The 26,111-nt window shown below is 44.2% G+C and overlaps 1 protein-coding gene across 1 annotated transcript; it reads right to left on the reverse strand.

Annotated features, from left to right (window-relative positions):
* Nucleotides 1-1,176: 1,176 nt before the first annotated feature.
* On the reverse strand, nucleotides 1,177-12,248 carry LOC139558839 (zinc finger and BTB domain-containing protein 22-like). Its single transcript, XM_071374344.1, has 4 exons — nucleotides 12,039-12,248; nucleotides 5,884-6,101; nucleotides 3,963-4,773; nucleotides 1,177-2,611 (listed from the first exon to the last, which is right to left on the reverse strand). Exons 2-4 carry the CDS (start codon nucleotides 6,094-6,096, stop codon nucleotides 1,518-1,520), a joined length of 2,118 nt encoding a protein of 705 aa, XP_071230445.1. The 5' UTR covers nucleotides 6,097-6,101; nucleotides 12,039-12,248; the 3' UTR covers nucleotides 1,177-1,517.
* Nucleotides 12,249-26,111: the final 13,863 nt, after the last annotated feature.

Raw genomic sequence — 26,111 nt, forward strand, 5'->3', positions numbered from 1 at the left:
GGAGGCAGAATCAGGAGATAGGTTGGAGAAGGTTTGAGCAGAGGGAAGAGATGATAGGATGGAAGAGGAGAGAGTAGCGGGGGAGAGAGAGCGAAGGTTGGGACGGCGCGATACCATCCGAGTAGGGGCAGTGTGGGAAGTGTTGGATGAGAGCGAGAGGGAAAAGGATACAAGGTAGTGGTCGGAGACTTGGAGGGGAGTTGCAATGAGATTAGTGGAAGAACAGCATCTAGTAAAGATGAGGTCAAGCGTATTGCCTGCCTTGTGAGTAGGGGGGGAAGGTGAGAGGGTGAGGTCAAAAGAGGAGAGGAGTGGAAAGAAGGAGGCAGAGAGGAATGAGTCAAAGGTAGACGTGGGGAGGTTAAAGTCACCCAGAACTGTGAGAGGTGAGCCATCCTCAGGAAAGGAACTTATCAGGGCGTCAAGCTCATTGATGAACTCTCCAAGGGAACCTGGAGGGCGATAAATTTTACACTGCTGCTACTCGCTGTTTACCATCTATGCATAGTCACTTTACAAATTCTCTCAACTAACCTGTACCCCCGCACATTGACTCTGTACCAGTACCCCCTGTATAAAGCCTCGTTATTGTTAAGTACATTTGTCTTACTTTTTGATTGATTTTTACTTTAGTTTATTTAGTCAATATTTTATTACCTCCATTTCTTGAACTGCATTGTTGGTTAAAGGGCTTGTAAGTAAGCATTTAACGGTAAGGTCTACACCGGTTGTATTCGCCGCATGTGACAAATAAAATTTGATTTAAATGTTATTCGAAAATAAAATGGGAGATAATGTCTAGATGGCTGGGTTGATGAAAGTGGATTGCAGTGTCCTTGTACAGGTTTTGATCTACTCTGTTCTATGGGTCCCAAATGGCACTCTTTCCCCTATATAGTGCACTACAGTACATTTGACCTCATAGTGCACTACATAATGAATATGGTGCCATTTGGGACAGACCTAGCTGCAGACTATGAAAATAAGACATCACCCTTTTTTTTCCTCTCTTGCGTTTAGCAAGAGAGACCGCTTGTGTTCCCTGTATTTACCCTGCATACACTTTCAATTAATATTCAGTAATTTCTTCCAATATTCCTGGGAAGCAAACCACCACAGTTATGGCATTATGTTAGTTATCCAATATGACCCTGATAACTTCTTGTTCAAACCATATCTGTGCAAACAAGATTTTATTGTGACTCAAATACATTCACAAGACAGCTCATAAGATAAATTGGCTCATTTAAATATACAAAATGTACACAGACTCACATCACACAAATGACATGTTTGTGCCCTCTTTCGAGATATCAATAGCATGATGGGATAGTCATTTAAATAAATAATAAACATAAATGTCCCTCGTAGAATAATTGTTCACAAACAGGTGCATTAACATGGATCGGAGTGTTAATGGATTATACATGGACCATTATGAGCATAATCATCAACCAATCTAATACTCAATTCAAGTGCTGTGGGCCCTATATTCCACCTGTTTACCTCATTTAGCTTCAGCTAAACCTGTCGCTGGCTTCCTCCTTAAAGTTGTGACTAACCAGAGTCCTTGACTGAGAGCCTAACTCAGCCCCAACCCCTAACAACCCACTCATCCCAGACTCCGCCTCCCCCTGAAAGTCTGCCTGCTCCACTTTCACCTGCCCGCCCTGTGAGAGAAACCCCTCCCCGAACCCATAAGCATAACCATCGTCCATGTTGGCAGCCGCTCTGGTGTTACTACTGGCAGCAGCGCCATCACAGCTGGCGGCCAGTCTCTCACAGCGGGCCTGGTGGCGCAGGAAACTGTCCCTCCAGATGACCTTCTTCCCACACAGGCCACACTCATAAGGCCGCAGCCCACCATGGGTCTTCAGGTGCTTGGTCAAGTGGTGCTTCATCTTGAAGCTCTTGGTGCACACAGGGCAGGCGAAGGGCCGCAGGTTGAGGTGCTGCATCTTGACGTGGCGGTCACGCATGCTCTTCAGGGTGTAGGCCTTCCCACAGTGGCAGAAGTGCACTTTGCCCGTGTAAGGGGCCCCAGCAAGGGAGAGGGAGGAGGAAGAGGGGATGGGGGGTGAGGAGGAAGGGGGGAATGGAGCAGGGGATGGGGACAGGTGGCAGCTGGAGGTTGGGGTACCATCACCATGGGTCATTTCTGCCCCAGAGGGCCAGTTCAACTCTTGGGCGCCCAGGATAAAGTCATTGTTATCAGGAGAGTCAGGTACTAAGGGTCTCTGAGAAACTTGCCCAGTGCCATCCTCAATCTCATCATAGGTGCCCCTTCCAAAAGCACCATCTGCAAATCGGCCAAAGTCCACTTCCTCCTCATCTTCTTCATCGTCTTCTCTTCTGTAGTATTCCTCTCCAGCTTGCGGCCTAGCTACTTGCTGAGACCAGGGACCGGCCTGCCACTGCATCCGGGATGAGGGTGTAGGAGCTGGGCAGGAAGGGCCAGGAATCACATCATCTGGATCCACAACATGGGGAGAAGTCAGGGCTGAGCTTCTCCCCAGCGGTCTTTCCTCTTTCTTCTGCAGCTCCCCTGAGCTCTTTTTCCCCTCTGGCTGTCCTCCCTCTTCAACTTGGTGTACACTAGTGTGGAAGTCTCCTGGAGAAATACAAAACAGAGAGATGTACAATGTACAAAGGACATACACGTAGATAATTATATAATGGTACTCTATTTAAGGTGCAGGGATGTGTGCTTATCACATATTGGTGCTGATCATCTCATAAATAGGAGACAACAATAAAGCATATTCCCTTCCCCGGTTTCGGTAATTAGCTGATGGATGGGGTTAGATAAATGTAACCACTCTCAAAAAACACAACATAGCTATGGGTGCATCCATGATTTAAAAATTAGAGCCTCAACATGGTTAAAACTACAAAAAGAAAGGAGGACCAAGGCACTCTTCATATAATTAATTAAAATGCCTTTATTTGTATGGCATGTTCAATAGAAACAAAGTTTTAAAAATCCAACGCGTTTCGGCTGCATGGCCTTCGTCGGGGAGTACAAAGAAATTATACAATGTCCTCTTTTGAACAGCTTTTCCAATTAGCCCTAATTTGAAGAGGGAGTGGTTACAAAATTGATGGGACACAACCTAGTAAGCAATACTATACACATTAAAAAGTGAAATACTGTAGCTATGTTATCATAAAAATACAAATCCAAGCTAGAAGTATCAGAACACTTAGAAAGGTAGTTCTAACCTTTAAAATATGACTGGGAGAAGTGTCTAGAATAAGAAAGCAATATATTCCATAGTACACTAGAACACAGCAAAACATGAACAACAGTCTAAACATAGCTGAGGGCAATTGAGCAAACTGTCCACTAGATGACAGCAAATGGACCTATCACGACCTTACAGGAAGGGTGAGAAATCCATATCTTAATTTAAACCAGGGTACTTAGTGGCCTGTAGTTTGTAAATCCAAAAACTTTCCCTTTGGTTTAACTGTTTAAGACGGTCCCCTTTTCTAATAGAGGCCGGAACATGATCAATACCCATAGCTTGTAGGGAGGCAGGGTTGCCATGGTGTAAGGACTTGTAGTGCCTTGCCATGGGGTAGTCTTCATTGCCTACCCGTATGGCGTACCTGTGTTCCGCTAAGCGGTCTTGAAGGTGTCACTTTGTCTGTCCAATGTAGAACACCTTGCACTGTAGGCAATGAAGACTACCCCATGGCAAGGCACTACAAGTCTTTACACCGTAAAACAAGCTTATATTTGGGGTTCTGAGGGGTTACGACAGTTGAAATAAGCTCATGTGGCATTTATAAGGTATATTCTTCAAGAATCAAATGGGTACATATCATTAATTTATAAGTCCAAAAATGTATGTAGCAACTGCAGAATGCCCATTTGAGAGAGAGACTTTTATAAACAACCAACCCAGGCATATCAATCGCCAAGTCCGGTTTACATTTCACATTCTAGGAGTACATACCAGAGTTTCCTCTCCGCTCAGGCATCTCCCTCTTCTCCTCTTCCCCCATTTCTTCATTTGCTTCAATCCCTCTTTCAGTCCCTCTCTTCTCCTGAGGCTCTTCCCCAAAGCCCCCTCCACTTCCTCTATCCCTGCCATGGAGTTTCTCAGCACTTGGTGGCACTGCCCTCTGTCTCAGTCTAGCTCGCAGTCTCAACGCCTCACCAGGAATCCCCCCATGCCTGGTGTGGCTATGGTCCAGTCCTCTCCCATCATGATGGCTTAGGGGGCTGGCTTTGCTGTGGCTGGACATCCACACCTCCTCACAGCTGGAGTAGTCACTCTCCCCGGCAGGGTGGTAGTCCAGGTGTGAGTCAGCTAGGTGCTGGGCAGGCATGGATATGACTTGCTGGGGTGAGGACCTGGGGCGGCTCCACCTGGGGAACTGCTGGGGCCTCCTCCACGTGGCCAATGGAGGCAGAGAATTCTGCTCCTGGCCATAGGGCCTCCTCTCCTTACCTTTCCCCTCTCTCTCCATGTATAGGCAGTCGGTGCTGCTTGGGGACTGCTGCCTTGAGGAGGCACCGTGGTGTGTGGCAGCTGCAGCATCCCCAGGGTTGCATTCTGCTGGGGGTCGAGGTCTCTTCAGGATCTCTGTACACTTGTCAACAATATGCCACATCTGGAGGAAGCTGGCTACAGTCACGTAGTTGACAATGTCATCACGCACTATGCTCAGTTGGCCGGTGTAGGCTGAACTCAGGACACTCTCAAAGGCCACAGGATCCATGACAGAGGGCAGAGACACTGTCGTCACATTCTTCAGCAACACCTGATGAAAGTGATAACAAAAAAATTGGATTTCACAATAGAGGTCCACAAGGCTCCACCTGTAGCCGAATATCTGAGACGGGATCTGAGCGGGTCCGGATCCAGAATTCGAAATAATGTCACGGGTCTGATAGGATTGTCACGGGTATGTGTAATTTTAACTGACTTGTCCGGAAGAACCCATATAGATGGAACGCGACTGCTGCAGTAGAGCGAGAGAGAAATATTATTTATGCTGCTGCTCTTTGCTTTTCACAAGAGTGGCGAGTGTAGCTTGTTGTTGGCCAATCATAAGTCATCAAAGCAACAACAAGCTACAGTCAGAGCCTTCCTGTGGGGCAAAAGGAGATAGGCTACAATGACCAAGAGCCAACAGGTAGGCTACTACTTTATATTCTGAATGGAGTTGTTGTTTGTAACTGTGTAGGACGAGAAAGCGCATGCAGCCGCCATTAGCCTAACTAGCTTCTCCCGGTTTGATGCAGTCAAGACAGGTATTATGTAATCATATTCGATGATAAATAACCTAGCTAGGGCAACTAATAGTCTATTATAGCATGAGTCGCCTTGGTTAGTTGCGGTCTCTCGTCTCTCCCTCCCTCCTCCATTTGTCACTCACACTCAGTAGCCCACACACACAGAGAGAGAGAGAGCATGGCCCCTGCTAGAGCTTCACCTCTATCTACCTCAATTTATTAGCTCCGGTTACTACAGTAGCTTAAAAATGGACTTTTCTGCTGCTTCCCTCACTTGATCTGTTGTACTCAGGTCCATTTGGAACGGGTCTCTATATTGTAGAAAATGATTTATGTATATCGGGTCCGGATGGGAAATACCAGATCTATTTCGGAACGGGTCCAACTTCAGATAGACAACTTTCACAACAAATCACAAGTTTGTGTAGGCTTAAAAATGTGGGCGGGAATTGTGCTAGGGCAACAAACGGATAAGGCAGTGACGTAAGAAAGACAGATCTCCCCATCCCTGCCTTTTCCTCTATGCCAAACTGACCTTGTTAATGAACAGAGGTGTAAGCCAGAACATTGGTACAATGTGTCAACCCAAGAAAGACTACTAGTACACACACTCATATAAACACAGACAGACAAACCTGATCGTGAAAGTATGGCGAGGAGGCAGCCAGCACACAGCGGTGGGCCCTGAACACCTGTCCCTGCACCTGGATGGAGAGGTCACAGAGCCGTCCTTCTTCCCGCTGTCGATTTAGGCTGTCCAAAACTGCTGCACGCACACCGGGGAAGCATACTTGAACCATCGGGCCAGCAGGGGCACCAGAGACTATGCTAATGCAGCCCTGATCCATTGAGCCTAAAGCCAGGGAAGAAGAAAATTGTGTTAACTAGCTAGCAGTAAAGGTTAGTGCTGTCTGGAAATCCTTGGGACGTCCCTACCCAAAACCTTAATTTGTGATGGGGGGGGGGGGATAAATCGATACCTTTACATATCAGGATATTATTTTTCTGCTAGTTGGCACAACTCCAGTATTTTTCCTTCATAGCTTGTTCTCCATCTTCGTTTTAAATAGGTAGCCAATTTGTTTTCAGCACTTTTTCCCCCATGACTCATCAAAACTTTCTCATAGCTCTTTCTTGTCCCTCTGTAGCCCAATATTGGACTAAAAGAGCCTAACGTTACTCCCAGGGAACGTGCAGGGCCCAGGGACCCTGCACGTTCCGTTTGTCTCTGGAAGCCAAAAACAGCCAAATAATCTATTTAAAATGTGAATCGATTCTCAATTTCAGTACGGTTCTCTAATTTCATATCACACCAAAATAATTTCAACAAATGCAAAACACACACTTTACACTCTTTTACCTCAGATGCGACCAACAGTATTTTTCAGTGACAACAAGTTTGTGCCATCTGTCTTCCGTTTAATAACCACAGGTAGTCCACACGGTCTTACTCTGCTTTCCATAGACAAGCGCTGTAACATGGAAATATGGCCGTGTGGGAACCCTAAGCCTACTTTTTCTTCTTCGATGAGGTTTAATGACGGTTGGCATCCAATAAATGTTGGATTACTGCCACCTTCTAGATAATCCCTTTATACTTTGCTTGAAAATAAAAATGTTAAATCAACAAATACCCTACCATCTAATCCACCACCCTACTCCACTATTTAAATATATCTAGCTCTACCTCAGGCCAACACCCTGAAAGGATAGGACACCACCACTCAACACACCCTGTAACTCTGATGTCAAGTCTCGCACACCCAAATAGCTCTCTGCAGCTGCCACCACAACCTCAACCATCCCTGCAGTACAGTTGATAACCATTGCTATAAAATGCAAAAAAATCAAAATCTTACTGAAGCATATATTACTTGTTGGCCTATCCCTCTGTACTGGTACAGATCTACTACTCCTCTCAGGATCCCTCCCCCTTGACCCATTTTCCACCACTTTCTTCACTGCCTCAGCATACGACAACTTCTGCAATACTCTAACCCTGGAAACCTCAACCTGCCTCTCTCGCACAGGACAATTCTGATCCCGAGCCCCATGGGCACCCCTACAATTAACAAATACCACTACTTTCCCCAATGCTACACATTCCTTTGTCTCATGTCCTTCTGCACACTTCTCACACCTAGGAACCTCCCTCCTACACACTGCTGCCACTTGCCCATAAGCTTGACACCTGTAACAACGTAATGTTGTCAGCACAAAAGCTTGTACAATATCACTTGAAGTATACAGTGCCTTCGGAAAGTAATCAGACCCATTGACTTTTCACATTGTTACGTTGACTTATTCTAAAATGGATTAAATAAAACTATTTCCTCAATCTACACACAATAGCCCATAATGACGAAGCGAAAACAGGTTTTTAGAAATGTTAGAAATTTATTAAAATCAGAAAACATAAATACCTTATTTACATAGGTATTAAGACCCTTTGCTATGAGACTCAAAATTGAGCTCAGGTGCATCTTGTTTCCAGTGATCATCCTTAACACGTTTCTCCAACTTGTTTGGAGTCCATGTCCAATCAATTGAATTTACCACAGGTGATTTGGAAAGGCACACACACACCTGTCTATATAAGGTCCCACAGTTGACAGTGCATGTCAGATCAAAAACCAAGCCATGAGGTCAAAGGAATTGTCCGTAGAGCTTCGAGACAGGAATGTCGAGGCACAAATCTGGGGAAGGGTACCAAAACATTTCTGCAGCATTGAAGGTCCCCAAGAGAACCGTGGCCCTGATCATTCTTAAAAATGGAAGAAGTTAGGAACCACCAAGACTCTTCCTAGAGCTGGCCACCTGGCCAAACTGAGCAATCGGGGGAGAAGGGCCTTGGTCAGGGAGGTGACCAAGAACCTGATGGTCACTGACAGAGCTCCAGAGTTCTACTGTGGAGATGGGAGAACCTTCCAGAAGGAGAACCATCTCTGCAGCATTCCACCAAATCAGGCCTTTATGGTAGAGTGGCCAGAAGGAAGCCACTACTCAGCAAAAAGGCACATGACAGCCCGCTTGGAGTTTGCCAAAAGGCACCTAAGGACTCTGACCATGAGAAACAAGATTCTCTGGTCTGATGAAACCAAGATTGAACTCTTTGGCCTGAATGCAAAGCATCACGTGTGGAGGAAACCCGGCACCATCCTTACGGTGAAGCACGGTGGTGTCAGCATCATGCTGTTGGGATGTTTATTAGCGGCAGGCACTGGGAGACTAGTCAGGATCGAGGTAAAAGATGAACGGAGCAAAGAACAGAGCTTGTGGCGACCTTCCAAGCTTGTGGCGTCATACCCAAGAAGACTCAAGGCTGTAATCGCTACCAAAGGTGCTTCAACAAAGTATTAGGGTCTGAATACTTAGATTTAAAATATATATATATATAAATAAATAAATAAATTGTATATATAGAAATGAATTAACAAACAAACATTTAAAAAAGTTTTTGCTTTGTCTACATGGGGTATTGTGTGTATATTGATAAAGGAAAAGAGTATTTCATACATTTTAGAATAAATCTGTAACCTAACAAAATGTGGAAAAGGCCATGGGGTCTGAATACTTTCCAGAGGCAGTGTATAACCTAAACATCACTTTGTCGGGCAAAGACTCAACATTAAAACTCAAAAGAACAGATCTACGGCTCTTCTGTTTCACCACTCACGCCACCCTGTCAGCGTTGCGACGAGCATCACAAACACAGGGAATCTTCCCCTTCAATTGGTCAACGTTCACATTTCCACTACCACAGGATTCACTCCTTTAAATAGCACCCTTGTCTTGAGAGCAAAACAATTAATATCTCAAATAAAATGTTATTGGTCACATACACATGGTTAGCAGATGTTAATGCGAGTGAAATGCATGTGCTTCTAGTTCTGACTATGCAGTAAAATCTAAGCAATCTAACATTCACAAGAACTACCTTATACACACACAAATGTAAAGGGATGAATAAGAATATGTACATATAAACATATGGATGAGCGATGGCGTGCGGCAGAGGCAAGATGCAGTACATGGTGTAGAATACAGTTGAAGTCGGAAGTTTACATACACCTTAGCTAAATACATTTAAACTCAGATTTTCACAATTCCTGACATTTAATCCTAGTAAAAATTCCCTCTCTTAGGTCAGTTAGGATCACCACTTTATTTTAAGAATGTGGAATGTCAGAATAATAGTAGAGAGAATTATTTATTTAAGCTTTTATTTCTTTCATCACATTCCCAGTGGGTCAGAAGTTTACATGCACTCAATTAGTATTTGGTAGCATTGCCTTTAAATTGTTTAACTTGGGTCAAACGTTTCGGGTAGCCTTCCACAAGCTTCCCACAATAAGTTGGGTGAATTTTGGCCCATTCCTCCTGACAGAGCTGGTGTAACTAAGTCAGGTTTGTAGGCCTCCTTGCTCATACACGCTTTTTCAGTTCTGCCCACACATTTTCTATGGGATTGAGGTCAAGGCTTTGTGATGGCCACACCAATACCTTGACTTTGTAGTCCTTAAGCCATTTTGCCACAACTTTGGAAGTAAGCTTGGGGTCATTGTCCATTTGGAAGACCCATTTGCGACCAAGCTTTACCTTTGTGACTGATGTCTTGCTTCAATATATCCACATAATTTTCCTTTCTCATGATGCTATCTATTTTGTGAAGTGCACCAGTCCCTCCTGCAGCAAAGCACCCCCACAACATGATGCTTCCACCCCTGTGCTTCACGGTTGGGATTGTGTTCTTCAGCTTGCAAGCCTCCCCCTTTTTCCTCCAAACATAATGATGGTCATTACGGCCAAACAGTTCTATTTTTGTTTCATCAGACCAGAGGACATTTCTCCAAAAAGTACGATCTTTGTCCCCATGTGCAGTTGCAAACCGTAGTCTGGCTTTTTTAATGTTGGTTTTGGAGCAGTGGCTTCTTCCTTGCCGAGTGGCCGTTCAGCTTATGTCGATATAGGACTCGTTTTACTGTGGATATAGATACTTTTGTACCCGTTTCCTCCAGCATCTTCACAAAGTCCTTTGTTGTTGTTCTGGGATTGATTTGCACTTTTGGCACCAAAGTATGTTCATCTCTAGGAGACAGAACGCATCTCCTTCCTGAGCAGTATGACTGCTGCGTGGTCCCATGGTGTTTATACTTGCGTACCATTGTTTGTACAGATGAACGTGGTACCTTCAGGCGTTTGGAAATTGCTCCCAAGGATGAACCAGACTTGTGGAGGTCTACAATTATTCTTCTGAGGTCTTGGCTGATTTCTTTTGATTTTCACATGATGTCAAGCAAAGAGGCACTGAGTTTGAAGATAAGCCTTGAAATACATCCACAGGTACACCTCCAATTGACTCAAATGATGTCAATTAGCCTATCGGATGCTTCTGAAGTCATGACAATTTTCTGGGATTGTCCAAGCTGTTTAAAGGCACAGTCAACTTAGTGCATGTAAACTTCTGACCCACTGGAATTGTGATACAGTGAAATAATCTGTCTGTAAACAATTGTTTACATTGGTTATACCCATGTGGGTATAACCAATGAGGAGATGGCACGTGGGTATCTGCTTCTACAAACCAATGAGATGGGAGGCAGGACTTGCACAGCGTTCAGTGTCACAATTAGAACTGACTTCTATTTTAGCGCTTGGCAACGCAGACACTCGTTGGTGCGCACAAGCAGTGTGGGTGCAATAATTGAATAACATGTATGTTTTAATTTATTTTGCAATACACGCGATGCGAGCAGTGTTGTCAGCATGTGAGGTATAAAACGCACTGTAGGTCACCACAACGTGTACACAGGCGAACTGTTAGAGCGCTCACCAAGTAGCCGTAACCTTGTTAATAATTAGTTACCTGAGGTAAGCCTACAAGGTTAAGCAGAACAATGGGAAGGGAATATATCGTTCGGGAAGGCGAGTTGGTGCCACGGTGCTCTATAGAACTAATAGGGGCTGGCAGGGTGAACATTAACCTAAAATAAGGCGTTTTTTCGCGATTACTTAAACACTACGGCAAACAGCTGGGACAAATAGTACGAAACTGGGCTCAATGGCGGATGCAATGAACTCGTTTCTATTAGAAAAAAATACCTTTTTAGAAATGTCATGTGCCCAGCCTATCTGCGGCTGATATAGTGAGCAATATGTTTGGAACATCGAATCGCATAAAGAAATCGTGAGAATCACAATACATATCGCATCGGAACTTAACTAAGTATCGTGATAATATCGAGGTCCCTGGCAATTCCCAGCCCAAACATTTACCTTTTTAAATGACAACTTCAATGGGGTAGGGACGTCCCAAGGATCCCTGATAGCAAGGACCTAGCAGTTAGCTACCTTTGCTTTTTAGCTAGTCCGCTAACTTCTAGCTAGTTATCTAAGCTGTGAATATATAGTTAGCTAGCAGTCGGACTATGGTGGTGGAGGATAATTTACCCAATATTGTATTGACCTAGTGCCTTCAATATTCCTAGGTTAACGATAATCTTATATGTAGTGGGGATGTATCTAACTATATTAGTTAGCTAACTACAACAGGAAAGGGTTGAAGGGACTAACGTTATATATACGCAGCCCTAACCGTACCGCCATTCATTGCCAGTCTGATATTATAACTAGGAATAGTGAACATCAGAAATACCGAATATTGGCTAGTTTGCTTGTCCATTCACCTCAGTGCGCTCAACTCGTAGTCAGTAGCTAGTCAGGCTAACAGTAGCGAAATCAGTACGAAACAAAATGTGCAATTCCACAATAGCTTTAGCTAGATAATTACCTCTGTTTTAAGGTTCTCAAAGCGAAACGAGTCTTCAAAATATGCCAGCAATTTCAGCTAAAGCACATTCTATGCAGCATTGTTCAATCACCCCGTCCTCGTTTGGTAAAGCACACTCGACTCGACAGTTCCATCATGGGTGTGAGAACTTGTCTGTGACTGTGCCCATAGAGCTACCAACCACGGCTAACTCATGGAACTACTAAAATCATCTACGCATCTATCCCTCGTTATTTATTGTCTCCTAGATCCTTGAATGAGTAGGTGTGTACAAACGTATGTCTGATACTATACGTGTGAATGTACAATACCAGTCACATATTTGGACACACCTACTCGTTCAAGGTGTTTTCTTTATTTGTACATCATAACTATGAAATAACACATGGAATCATGTAGTAACCTAAAAGGTGTCAAATCAATCAAAATATATTTTAGATACTTCAAAGTAGCCACCATTCGCCTTGATGACAGCTTTGCACACTCTTGGCATTCTCTCAACCAGCTTCACCTGGAATGCTTTTCCAACAGCCTTGAAGGAGTTCCCAAATATGCTGAGCACTTGTTGGATGTTTTTCCTTCACTCTGCGGTCCAACTCATCCCAAACCACCTCAATTGGGTTGAGGTCAGGTGATTGTGGAGGCCAGGTCATCTGATGCAGCGCTCCATCACTCTCCTTGGTCAAATATCCCTTACACAGCCTGGAGGTGTGTTGGGTCATTGTCCTGTTGAAAAACAAATGATAGTCCCATTAAGCACAAACCAGATGGGATGGCGTATCGCTGCAGAATGCTGTGGTAGCCATGCTGGTTAAGTGTGCCTTGAATTCTAAATAAATCACAGACAGTGTCACCAGCAAAGCACCATCACACTTCCTCCATGCGTCACGTTGGGAACCACACAGAGATCATCCGTTCACCTACTCTGCGTCTCACAAATACACAATGGTTGGAACCAAAAATCTCACATTTGGACTCATCAGCCCAAAGGACAGATTTCCACCGGTCTAATGTCCATTGCTTGTGTTTCTTGGCCCAAGCAAGTCTATTCTTATTGGTGTCCTTTAGTAATGGTTTCATCATAGCGCTTGATGGTTTTTGCAATTGCACTTGAAGAAACTTCCAAAGTTCTTGAAAGTTTCCGGATTGACTGACTTTCATGTCTTAAAGTAATGATGGACTGTCGTTTCTCTTTGCTTATTTGAGCTGTTCTAGCCATAATCTGGATTTGGTCTTTTACCAAATAGTGCTATCCTCTGTATACCAGCCCTACCTTGTCACAACACAACTGATTGGCTCAAATGCATTAAGAAGGAAAGAAATTCCACAAATTAACATTTAACAAGGCACACCTGTTATTTGAAATGCATTCCAGGTGACTACCTCATTAAGCTGGTTGAGAGAATGCCAAGAGTGTGCAAAGCTGTCATCAAGGCAAAGGGTGGCTACTCAAATCTCAAATATATTTTGATTAGTTTAACACTTTTTGGTTCCTACATGATTCCATATGTGTTATTTCATAGTTTTCATGTCTTCACTATTGTTCTACAATGTAGAAAATAGTACAAATAAAGAAAAACCCTTGAATGAGTAGGTGTGTCCAAACTTTTGACTGGTACTGTATATATTTTATTTATAAAAAAAAAAGCAAATGTGAATGCAATACTCAAGTTCTGTTCACAAAATTATCACGAGATAGCTAGCTACCTAGCTTGGTTAGCAAACGTTAGCTAGCTATCTAAGTTTAGCGAGCTACAAATAGTTAGATAGATGGGTAATGGAGCATATTTAGGGTATTAAACAGGGGAAAGAGTCTTAGAAGTGGTTTTATATTATATATACAGCGGCTTGCGAAAGTATTCATCCCCCTTGGCATTTTTCCTATTTTGTTGCCTTACAACCTGAAATTAAAATGGATTTTTGGGGGTTTGTATCATATGATTTACACAACATGCCTACCACTTTGAAGATGCAAAATATTTTTATTGTGAAACAAACAAGAAATAAGACAAAAGAACTGAAAACTTGAGCGTGCATAACTATTCACCCCCCCAAAGTCAATACTTTATAGAGCCACCTTTAGAAGCACCTTCAGCTGCAAGTCTCTTGGGGTATGTCTATATAAGATTGGAACATCTAGCCACTGGGATTTTTGCCCATTCTTCAAGGCAAAACTGCTCCAGCTCCTTCAAGTTTGATGGGTTTTGCTGGTGTACAGCAATATTTAAGTCATACCACAGATTCTCAATTGGATTGAGATCTGGGCTTTGACTAGGCCATTCAAAGACATTTAAATGTTTCCCCTTAAACCACTCAAGTGTTGCTTTAGCAGTATGCTTAGGGTCATTGTCCTGCTGGACTTTGGTCCGCAGGTAGTATAACTTTTCATTACATTTCATTACATTTCATTATAGTACAACGGTTTAATTTGTCTAATCTTAGCAATTTCTTCTTAGCTAGCTACATAGCCGTCTTTGTATCAAAGATAATTGCGTAATTATCGTATTTCGTCGTCCTAACGCAGTCTACACTGCTATCTGCCATCTGCCCAGCAGCTAGCCAGCTAGCAAACGTCCACCGTCTACCGAATAGCAGCACTGTAGCAACTATTACACCCAACTGAACGACTTGATTAGTGTAGTGTTAGCTAGCTACATAGTTGTCTTTGCTGTCTTCGTATCCAAGATAATTGTGTAGTTTAGAGTGTGTAGTTTTAGAGTGATTATCTTAATTTACCGAGGCTAGCTAGCCAGCTATCTGTCGTCCTTAACGTAGGAGACACTGCTAGCTAGCCAACAGCTAGCCAACGTCTACCGAATAGAACTTCTGCACTCAACAACCCGGTCGCATTCCGCTTCGCTCCACAGGTAGTATCACATTTTCATTTCATTTCATTACAGTACAACGGTTTGATTTGTTTGATCGTAGCTAGCTACATAGCTAGCTACATAGCCGTCTTTGTATCAAAGATAATTGTGTAGTCTAGAGCGATTTTCTAGGTTAGCTAGCCAGCTATTGTCGTTCTTTTAACGCAACGTAACGTAATCAACACTGCTAGCTAGCCAGCTAGCCCCCGAATAGCAGCACTGTAGATACTATTACACTCAACGGAACGACTTGATTAGTGTAGTGTCAACAACGCAGCCACTGCCAGCTAGCCTACAAAGTCAACAACTGCCAGCTAGCCTACAAAGTCAACAACGCAGCCACTGCCAGCTAGCCTACTTCAGCAGTACTGTATCATCTTAATCATTTTAGTCAATAAGATTCTTGCTACGTAAGCTTAACTTTCTGAACATTCGAGACGCGTAGTCCACTTGCCACTCCAATCTCCTTTGCATTAGCGTAGTCTCTTCTGTAGCCTGTCAACTATGTGTCTGTCTATCCCTGTTCTCTCCTCTCTGCACAGACCATACAAACGCTCCACACCGCGTGGCATCGGCCACCCTAATCTGGTGGTCCCAGCGCGCACGACCCACGTGGAGTTCCAGGTCTCCGGTAGCCTCTGGAACTGCCGATCTGCGGCCAACAAGGCAGAGTTCATCTCAGCCTATGCCTCCCTCCAGTCCCTCGACTTCCTGGCACTGACGGAAACATGGATCACCACAGATAACACTGCTACTCCTACTGCTCTCTCTTCGTCCGCCCACGTGTTCTCGCACACCCCGAGAGCTTCTGGTCAGCGGGGTGGTGGCACCGGGATCCTCATCTCTCCCAAGTGGTCATTCTCTCTTTCTCCCCTTACCCATCTGTCTATCGCCTCCTTTGAATTCCATGCTGTCACAGTTACCAGCCCTTTCAAGCTTAACATCCTTATCATTTATCGCCCTCCAGGTTCCCTCGGAGAGTTCATCAATGAGCTCGATGCCTTGATTAGCTCCTTTCCTGAGGACGGCTCACCTCTCACAGTTCTGGGCGACTTTAACCTCCCCACGTCTACCTTTGACTCATTCCTCTCTGCCTCCTTCTTTCCACTCCTCTCCTCTTTTGACCTCACCCTCTCACCTTCCCCCCCTACTCACAAGGCAGGCAATACGCTCGACCTCATCTTTACTAGATGCTGTTCTTCCACTAACCTCATTGCAACTCCCCTCCAAGTCTCCGACCACTACCTTGTATCCTTTTCCCTCTCGCTCTCATCCAACACTTCCCACACTGCCCCTACTCGGATGGTATCGCGCCGTCCCAACCTTCGCTCTCTCTCCCCCGCTACTCTCTCCTCTTCCATCCTATCATCTCTTCCCTCTGCTCAAACCTTCTCCAACCTATCTCCTGATTCTGCCTCCTCAACCCTCCTCTCCTCCCTTTCTGCATCCTTTGACTCTCTATGTCCCCTATCCTCCAGGCCGGCTCGGTCCTCCCCTCCCGCTCCGTGGCTCGACGACTCATTGCGAGCTCACAGAACAGGGCTCCGGGCAGCCGAGCGGAAATGGAGGAAAACTCGCCTCCCTGCGGACCTGGCATCCTTTCACTCCCTCCTCTCTACATTTTCCTCTTCTGTCTCTGCTGCTAAAGCCACTTTCTACCACTCTAAATTCCAAGCATCTGCCTCTAACCCCAGGAAGCTCTTTGCCACCTTCTCCTCCCTCCTGAATCCTCCTCCCCCTCCCCCCCCCTCCTCCCTCTCTGCAGATGACTTCGCCAACCATTTTGAAAAGAAGGTCGACGACATCCGATCCTCGTTTGCTAAGTCAAACGACACCGCTGGTTCTGCTCACACTGCCCCACCCTGTGCTCTGACCTCTTTCTCCCCTCTCTCTCCAGATGAAATCTCGCGTCTTGTGACGGCCGGCCGCCCAACAACCTGCCCGCTTGACCCTATCCCCTCCTCTCTTCTCCAGACCATTTCCGGAGACCTTCTCCCTTACCTCACCTCGCTCATCAACTCATCCCTGACCGCTGGCTACGTCCCTTCCGTCTTCAAGAGAGCGAGAGTTGCACCCCTTCTGAAAAAACCTACACTCGATCCCTCCGATGTCAACAACTACAGACCAGTATCCCTTCTTTCTTTTCTCTCCAAAACTCTTGAACGTGCCGTCCTTGGCCAGCTCTCCCGCTATCTCTCTCAGAATGACCTTCTTGATCCAAATCAGTCAGGTTTCAAGACTAGTCATTCAACTGAGACTGCTCTTCTCTGTATCACGGAGGCGCTCCGCACTGCTAAAGCTAACTCTCTCTCCTCTGCTCTCATCCTTCTAGACCTATCGGCTGCCTTCGATACTGTGAACCATCAGATCCTCCTCTCCACCCTCTCCGAGTTGGGCATCTCCGGCGCGGCCCACGCTTGGATTGCGTCCTACCTGACAGGTCGCTCCTACCAGGTGGCGTGGCGAGAATCTGTCTCCTCACCACGTGCTCTCACCACTGGTGTCCCCCAGGGCTCTGTTCTAGGCCCTCTCCTATTCTCGCTATACACCAAGTCACTTGGCTCTGTCATAACCTCACATGGTCTCTCCTATCATTGCTATGCAGACGACACACAACTAATCTTCTCCTTTCCCCCTTCTGATGACCAGGTGGCGAATCGCATCTCTGCATGTCTGGCAGACATATCAGTGTGGATGACGGATCACCACCTCAAGCTGAACCTCGGCAAGACGGAGCTGCTCTTCCTCCCGGGGAAGGACTGCCCGTTCCATGATCTCGCCATCACGGTTGACAACTCCATTGTGTCCTCCTCCCAGAGCGCTAAGAACCTTGGCGTGATCCTGGACAACACCCTGTCGTTCTCAACCAACATCAAGGCGGTGGCCCGTTCCTGTAGGTTCATGCTCTACAACATCCGCAGAGTACGACCCTGCCTCACACAGGAAGCGGCGCAGGTCCTAATCCAGGCACTTGTCATCTCCCGTCTGGATTACTGCAACTCGCTGTTGGCTGGGCTCCCTGCCTGTGCCATTAAACCCCTACAACTCATCCAGAACGCCGCAGCCCGTCTGGTGTTCAACCTTCCCAAGTTCTCTCACGTCACCCCGCTCCTCCGCTCTCTCCACTGGCTTCCAGTTGAAGCTCGCATCCGCTACAAGACCATGGTGCTTGCCTACGGAGCTGTGAGGGGAACGGCACCTCAGTACCTCCAGGCTCTGATCAGGCCCTACACCCAAACAAGGGCACTGCGTTCATCCACCTCTGGCCTGCTCGCCTCCCTACCACTGAGGAAGTACAGTTCCCGCTCAGCCCAGTCAAAACTGTTCGCTGCTCTGGCCCCCCAATGGTGGAACAAACTCCCTCACGACGCCAGGACAGCGGAGTCAATCACCACCTTCCGGAGACACCTGAAACCCCACCTCTTTAAGGAATACCTAGGATAGGATAAAGTAATCCTTCTCACTCCCCCCCCCCTTAAAAGATTTAGATGCACTATTGTAAAGTGGCCGTTCCACTGGATGTCATAAGGTGAATGCACCAATTTGTAAGTCGCTCTGGATAAGAGCGTCTGCTAAATGACTTAAATGTAAATGTAAATGTGGAAGGTGAACCTCCGTCCCAGTCTCAAATCTCTGGAAGACTGAAACAGGTTTCCCTCAAGAATTTCTCTGTATTTAGCGCCATCCATCATTCCTTAAATTCTGACCGTTTCCCAGTCCCTGCCGATGAAACACATCCCCACAGCATGATGCTGCCACCAACATACTTCACTGTGTGGATGGTGTTCTCGGGGTGATGAGAGGTGTTGGGTTTGCGCCAGAATAGCGTTTTCCTTGATGGCAAAAAAGCTCAATTTTAGTCTCATTTGACCAGAGTACCTTCTTCAAAATGTTTGGGGAGTCTCCCACATGCCTTTTGGCTAACACCAAACGCGTTTGCTTATTTTTCTTTCTTTAAGCAATGGCTTTTTTTCTGGCCACTCTTCCGTAAATCCCAGCTCCTTGGAGTGTACAGCTTCAAGTGGTCCTATGGACAGATACTCCAATCTCCGCTGTGGACCAAACGTGTTTGCTTATTTTTTTCTTTAAGCAATGGCTTTTTTCTGGCCACTCTTCCGTAAAGCCCAGCTCCTTGGAGTGTACGGCTTAAAGTGGTCCTATGGACAGATACTCCAATCTCCGCTGTGGAGCTTTGCAGCACCTTCAGGGTTATCTTTGGTCTCTTTGTTACCTCTCTGATTAATGCCCTTCTTGCCTGGTCCGTGAGTTTCGGTGGGCGGCCCTCTCATGGCAGGTTTGTTGTGGTGCCATATTCTTTCCATTTTTAAAAATGGATTTAATGGTGCTCTGTGGGATGTTCAAAGTTTCTGATATTTTTTTATAACCTAACTCTGATCTGTACTTCTCCACAACTTCATCCCTGACCTGTTTTGAGAGCTCCTTGGTCTTCATAGTGCCTCTTGCTTGGTGGTGCCCCATGCTTAGTGGTGTTGCAGACTCTGGGAACTTTCAGAACAGGTGTATATATACTGAGATCATGTGACAGATCATGTGACACTTAGATTGCGCACAGGTGGACTTTATTTAACTAATTATATGACTTCTGAAGGTAATTGTTTGCACCAGATCTTATTTAGGGGCTTCATAGCAAAGGGCTGAATACATTTGCACGCATCGTTTTCTGTTTTTTTGTTGTTGAATTATTTGAAACTGAAGTTATTTTTTACATTTCACTTCACCTCACCAATATAGGCTATTTTGTGTATGTCCATTACATGAAATCCAAATGAAAATCCATTTAAATTACAGGTTGAAATGCAACAAAATAGGAAAAATGCCAAGGGGGTGAATACTTTTGCAAGGCACTGTAGCTCCTCCATTATCCATACATTCACACAAACACACACTCACACACCAAAGGATTGAGATAGCCTGGTTTGGTTATCTTGTTCTATTTAGGTGTAGTCGCTCACCTCTCTCTCTATCATTGTAAAGTGCGTGTGCCCGGGCTGTGTTCAGTAGAAAACAACATTGTCGAAAGTTCAGATATAAATTCATTGTCTAGATATTATCTATGTGTGTTTCTGCCAGGCAGGTCTAGCAAGTGATCACATCATCTCTATTCATTAAATTAGACCTACTACTATCTTCAACGTGTGCATTGTCATTCATCTGAACTGAAACCTGTTGATGCAGTTCTTTATTTATGCTCTTTATTGAAGCTGGGTTGTATTCATTAGAGCACACAACATAATAAAACGTGTTTCAAAAAAACAAAAACAAAAAAGCATTTGATATTGCACAAGTTCAGATAATATTATTACGTGTTGTGCCTTCTAAACATTACCCTGTCCTTTACTGACTTATTTTCTGTCCGTCTCTGGCCTGTTGTTATTGTTGTATTGACGATGTTGTCTTCTGTTCTTATTTCCCCAGTGGCCTGGCTGCTTTGGGCTGGTGTTAAGACAATTATGTTCTCAATGTTCATAAACTGAACTTCAATTAACTTCTCAGTCTGCAACCCAGAATTTGTAAGATACTGGTTGAAATGAAAACAGACAGAGGCCCAGCCTACAATAGTAAAATGTGTATTCACGAGAACGTTCTGAAGTCCACAATACAAAGACATCCATTTTATAGCGGCGCACATACTTCCACAGAAACAGTAGGTATCCTACACACATACTGTTCCACTACCCAGCCGACAAAGATTAGGGAGACCGTGTGAATCACTCCCTGTCCTCCCCCAAGATTAGGAAAAGCGTGAGAAGTACTCCTTGCCCTCTCCCAAATCTCTGTGGCCCCTAGCCAAGGTCGGCACCGAATTTTGCTTAGACAGTCTGTGTTTAAGATACTATAGAGACATATTGTACAGATAAATTGTTTTACCCTAATTATGACTAAAACTACACACATCATTTATTATAATTTTACTGACTAAAACTACACACATCATTAATAATAATTTTACGATTCTAATCAATTTCATATAATTATATGGTTTCAGGGTGGAATATTCGAATCATTCATTTAAACATATAAATTCCATTCACAGCTGGGCTACCCTATAATGACAAAGCAAATACAGCTAATTTATTAAATATAAAACACTTAAATGTCACATTTACATAAGTATTCAGACCCTTTACTCAATACTTTGATGAAGCACCTTTGGCAGCGAATACAGCCTCGAGTCTTCTGGGATTTGACACTACGAGCTTGGCACACCTGTATTTGGGGAGTTTCTCCCATTCTTCTCTGCAGATCTTCTCATGCTCTGTCTGGTTGGAAGGGGAGCGTCGCTACACAGCTATTTTCAGGTCTCTCCAGAGATGTTTGATCAGGTTCATGTCCGGGCTCTGGCAGGGCCATTCAAGGACAATCAGAGACTTGTCCCGAAGCCACTCCTGTGTTGTCTTGGCTGTGTGCTTATGGTCATTGTCCAGTTGGAAGGTGAACCTTTGCCCCAGTCTGAGGTCTTGAACGCTCTGGAGCAGGTTTTCATCAAGGATCTCTCTGTACTTTGCTCCGTTCATCTTTCCCTCGATCCTGAACAGTCCCTGCCGCTGAAAAACATCCCCACAGCATGATGCTGCCACCACCATGCTTCACCTTAAGGTGGTGCCAGGTTACCTCCAGACGTGATGCTTGGCATTCAGGTCAAAGAGTTCAATGTTGGTTTCATCAGACCAGAGAATCTTGTTAATCATGGTCTGGGAGTCCTTTGGGTGCCTTTTGGCAAGCGGGGTGTTTTGTGCCTTTTACTGAGGAGTGACTTCGTTTGACCACTACCATAAATGCCTGATTGGTGGAGTGCTGCAGAGATGGGTCTCCTTCTGGAAGGTGCTCCCATCTCCACAGAGGAACTCTGGAGCTCTTTCAGCGTGACCGTTGGGTTCTTTGTCACCTCCCTGACCAAGGCCCTTCTACCTCGAATACTCAGTTTAGCCAGACGGCCAGCTCTAGAAAGACTCTTGGTGGTCCCAAACTTCTTCAATTTAAGAATTATGGGGGCCACTGTGTTCTTGAGGACCTTCAATGCTGCAGAATTATTTTGGTATCTTACCCCAGATCTGTGCCTCGACACAATCCTGTCTCAGCGCTCTACGGACAATTCCTTCGACCTCATGGCTTGGTTTTTGCTCTGATATGCATTCTCAACTGTGGGACCTTGAATAGACAGGTGTGTGCCTTTCCAAATCATGTCCAATCAATTGAATTTACCACAGGTGGACATTTCAAGGATGATCAATGGAAACAGGATGCACTTGAGCTCAATTTCGAGTCTCATAGCAAAGTGTCTGAATACTTATGTAAATTAGGTATTTCTGTATTTTATTTTTAATACATTTTTGCTTTGTCATTTTGGTTTATTGTGTGTAGATTGATGAAGATAAAAAAAAACGATTTAATCAATTATAGAATAAGGCTGTAACATAATAAAATGTGCAAAAAGTTGTTAGGTTCTAATTTTTCAGAGTAAATAACTCACAGACACTAGAGAAGCTTAACCAAGTTTAATTCTTCCCAAAGTGTCGACACAGCTGTATTCAGACGAAGACATGTTTCCACCATTACAAGTATATATACTCCACTTTAGACACTCTTCCTTCTCTCCAATCCTTACATCTTATGGTTCGACAGGAAGAGGATAATAGGATAATAAAACATAATTTTTCCCTTCAGGGGATCTGACCTGACCTCAACCCCTCCTTCGCCTAATCCACAGATGTCCACCCACTTCCCATATAGCAATCCTGTGACATCCTCCCGTCCACCCAACAGATTCCAAAGCCATCTGTCTTTCTACAGAGAACCATTAACTGCTGATGTAAAAACCAGTATCTTACACTCCTTTATATGTTCAAAGTTTTATCCCCGGATCCAAGTCAAGGTGTTGTTGTGGAACATCGTCTCAGAAATATAACACTCGTAAGAACTTGTGAAATCAAATAGACTTTTTAATACAATTGTATAGCAAGCCGGAATGTCCCGCGGAACACCCCAATTTCCCAGAGCCCTAGCTCTTATATTTATACACACATAGTATTATGTCCATCCCTTATGCAAATGAAGTTTCTTTTCTTAAGTCATTTGCCACCATTATCTTTTAGTTCAAGCTTCCTGCTTGTTCACGCCCAATAACGCCCATATCTGCTTTCAGTTAGATTATAATGGTGGCCGGACCCTCCTTTATTGTAATCAGCAGATTCTGCCCTATAGGCCTTCTTTTTAGAAGCAGCTGACTATGTGTCCCTCTATCTTTAGTGTGTCAGCATAATGTGTCAATGTACTCTTTGTTTTGTTCTCCCCTATCCTTAGTGTGTCCAGTTGTCTTAGGCGCCTATGTGTCTCCCTGTCTTCCTGTGGTCTGTTTTTAATGTTCAGCTGTCCTATACATCTATGTGCTGTCCTATACGTCTCATTTACTCCTACAAATCCCTCCTCTGTGGCTAATTAGCCACATAAATTATACAAATATGACTTTGGGATAGTAAATGAGAATACCTATGAAGGACAAGAAAATACAAAAACAGAGTAAAGCATATAAACCAACTGGACCAAACATCTCCAAATGATTAATACTAAAATAGGAGTAAAAGATCCAATTAGAAACATTAATGAAAACCTAACTAGACCAAACATCTCTAGTAATTCATAAGAGTAAAAGATCTAATTTGGTATAGAACTAATAAAACTTAATATATTACATTTTTGATGAAGCATGAGTATGTAGGTACCTAGCCTTGCCTGAGGTTATCTCAGTTATGTAAAAATTAAACATTTAAATAAAAATAATACAATGAGTATAATAATAAATTGAATATGAGAAAATTAAAAATTAAAATAAAATAATACAATACCCAGAGCCAATAACCCTCCTCCCAGCATAATAGCCATCCTAGCAAACATAGCTCCCCACTTTCCCAATGCTCGATCCAACCAATCCCAAACATAACACAAACTCCACCCTTCTCCGCTAAGAGCCAATTGAGAGCCTGTCTATTTTGCCAAGTCATTTTACTGGTAGCCTGTACCTGTTCCCCCAACGCTGTTAGGGCCGAGTCAGTATAGTTAATGAATCTCTGTTGGTTATAATATATATAATTAATCCACTCTAAGTTTATATTTGGTGTTATCCACAAAAATATAGATTCAAATCCTGATTTAACTTCATCTCTTGCCTTGAACTCCCGAGGTACACCTCTAGGCTGTCCAATTGCATCAAGGTATACCTCAGGGTCTTTCTCATACGCCCTTTTAACTCTAGGATTAACATAGTCATCGTGGGGTGCTTTAATGATGGTAACCTGTTGAATTGCTCTAACTAAGGCACAAAGACCAATCCATTCATTAGGCAATACATTCAACAATTTGTTTTTTCCACACATCCAGAAACTATCCGCAATACCTCTGTCCTGATTCTTTAGCATAGTGAGAGACTGTGCAACCTGAGTTATTTTACCACACAACCCTTTTCTATTCATTATCAACCCTTTATCATTATTTCTACGAACTCCCGCAGTCTCTAGCACCCAAATAGTATCACATTCTACAGTGGTGTTTCCTACATCAATTCCTTCGGTGTTATGGCTGTAAAAACATTCATATTTTCCTTTAACCAGAGTACTTCTGTCTAATTGAGGTCCATTTAATTCGGTTCTAATGTTATAGGCAGCACAATCATTGTCTCCCAGCATGGTCTCATTCAACATATTTTTACCCCTAGTGCTTACCCAGAGCAATCCTATATTCTATGTCACACAAGGGAATAGAATACTTTCTATTGGTACAATGGTCATTTTTCCAACTTACACAGTTTTTAAATGATGACAGTTCAGAGACTATTAAGAGATCAGACAAAGGTGATTTTCTACACAAAATACAATTGTCCATTCTGTGTTTGTTTGCCATATACTTAGCCCATTCGTACCACTCGTTCTTCACTACTTCTTCTCGTGTGCTGTCCTTGAGTGGTTCTGATTCTGATCTAGTTCTGTCGCTTTTACAATGTTTTTGTCTTGAGGTAGATCATTAGAGTTTGTCAAAAAGTTCCAAATGTCAGTAAAAAACTCTACTAGCTCTGACGTCTCAGGTTGCTTTGTGGGTACGGTGGTCTGCTTGGTAAGGGCAGTCGATGTCATCTTAGTGGTAGCTACTGTGGTAGTCACAGCAGCTGCCACCATTGTTGTTGTCGTTGTCACAGGTTCTTCCTGTTCAGGTGCGGGGGTAGGATCAATCTTAATGACCGTGGTGCTACTCCCTTTGGTCACTGTTGTTCTTGTTCAGCACCCACTCGTCTTTTTCTTTGATTAATGTCAGGTCACATCCTTTCGGGTCCCAAACTACTTCTCCCTTTGTTTGGTGATGTGTCCATCCACAGAGTGCAATCTCCGGTAAGGGTTTTATCCTTATTATTGAGATAGACTTCAGTTCTCCTGCTTCTGTTATGAGTTGAGGTGTAACAGAGATTCTCACCTTGTCAGTCTTTTTGGATTGTTCAACTGATTCCTCTCTTCTCTTCCTGTTTCCACCATACGTCTTGATTGTGCATTAGTCTGTTGTTTCTATACTAGCATTCACTGTTACTTCTGTTATGTCAATGTCATTATTATTTTGTTGTTCTAACTTCAATTGTCTGTAAAGGAGACCATTCAAGAGTTGAAAAGTCAATTGTGGGGAAATCCCCATTTTCTTCAGCTTACGGGACTTTTCCTCCTCTTTCTTCACCTGAGGCTCCCTCCTCAGGCCGGACTTGGCTTCCTATCGGGAAGGGTGTCAATTTTAGGGAAGAGATGTTCTCATTCTGTTCCTTGTGAGGTCTCTCCTCCTCTTCTGGGTGCATTAGTCGGTGCACTTGTCGTATTTTGGCTTTCACTTGATTTGCTGTTTTCTTGGCTCCTCCCTGGCGTCTCAATCGTTTCCGCTGCTCCTGCTCCCTCCGGGCTCCCTCCTGGTGAATCAGCATCCTCTGTGTCCTCATCTCTATGTGGTTGTATCCTTCTCTCTGTTGGGACTCGTGTGCAGTGGTTTAGATGATACCACGTCTTGCTTCCTTTCACTTGGACTGCTGTTTTTGTGGCTGTTGCCACCTCGTAGTGTCCCTCTCTCCTCGGCTGATCCCACTTCCTTCGGAACACTCGAACGTAGACCAGATCTCCTGGTATCACTGGGAGAGGTCCTTCTGGTCCCCTTGGATCATCAG

The sequence above is a fragment of the Salvelinus alpinus genome, chromosome 29 (genome assembly GCF_045679555.1).
Source record: "Salvelinus alpinus chromosome 29, SLU_Salpinus.1, whole genome shotgun sequence".
NCBI classification, from domain to species: Eukaryota; Metazoa; Chordata; class Actinopteri; order Salmoniformes; family Salmonidae; genus Salvelinus; species Salvelinus alpinus.

Coding starts and splice junctions, on each gene's coding strand:
- LOC139558839 (XM_071374344.1), bottom strand. CDS start 6,096: ATGGATCAGGGCTGCATTAGCATAGTCTCTGGTGCCCCTGCTGGCCCG. Junction 4,774..5,883: donor CGCCATACTTTCACGATCAG/GTTTGTCTGTCT, acceptor CACTTTCATCAG/GTGTTGCTGAAGAATGTGAC. Junction 2,612..3,962: donor TGAGCGGAGAGGAAACTCTG/GTATGTACTCCT, acceptor GTATTTCTCCAG/GAGACTTCCACACTAGTGTA.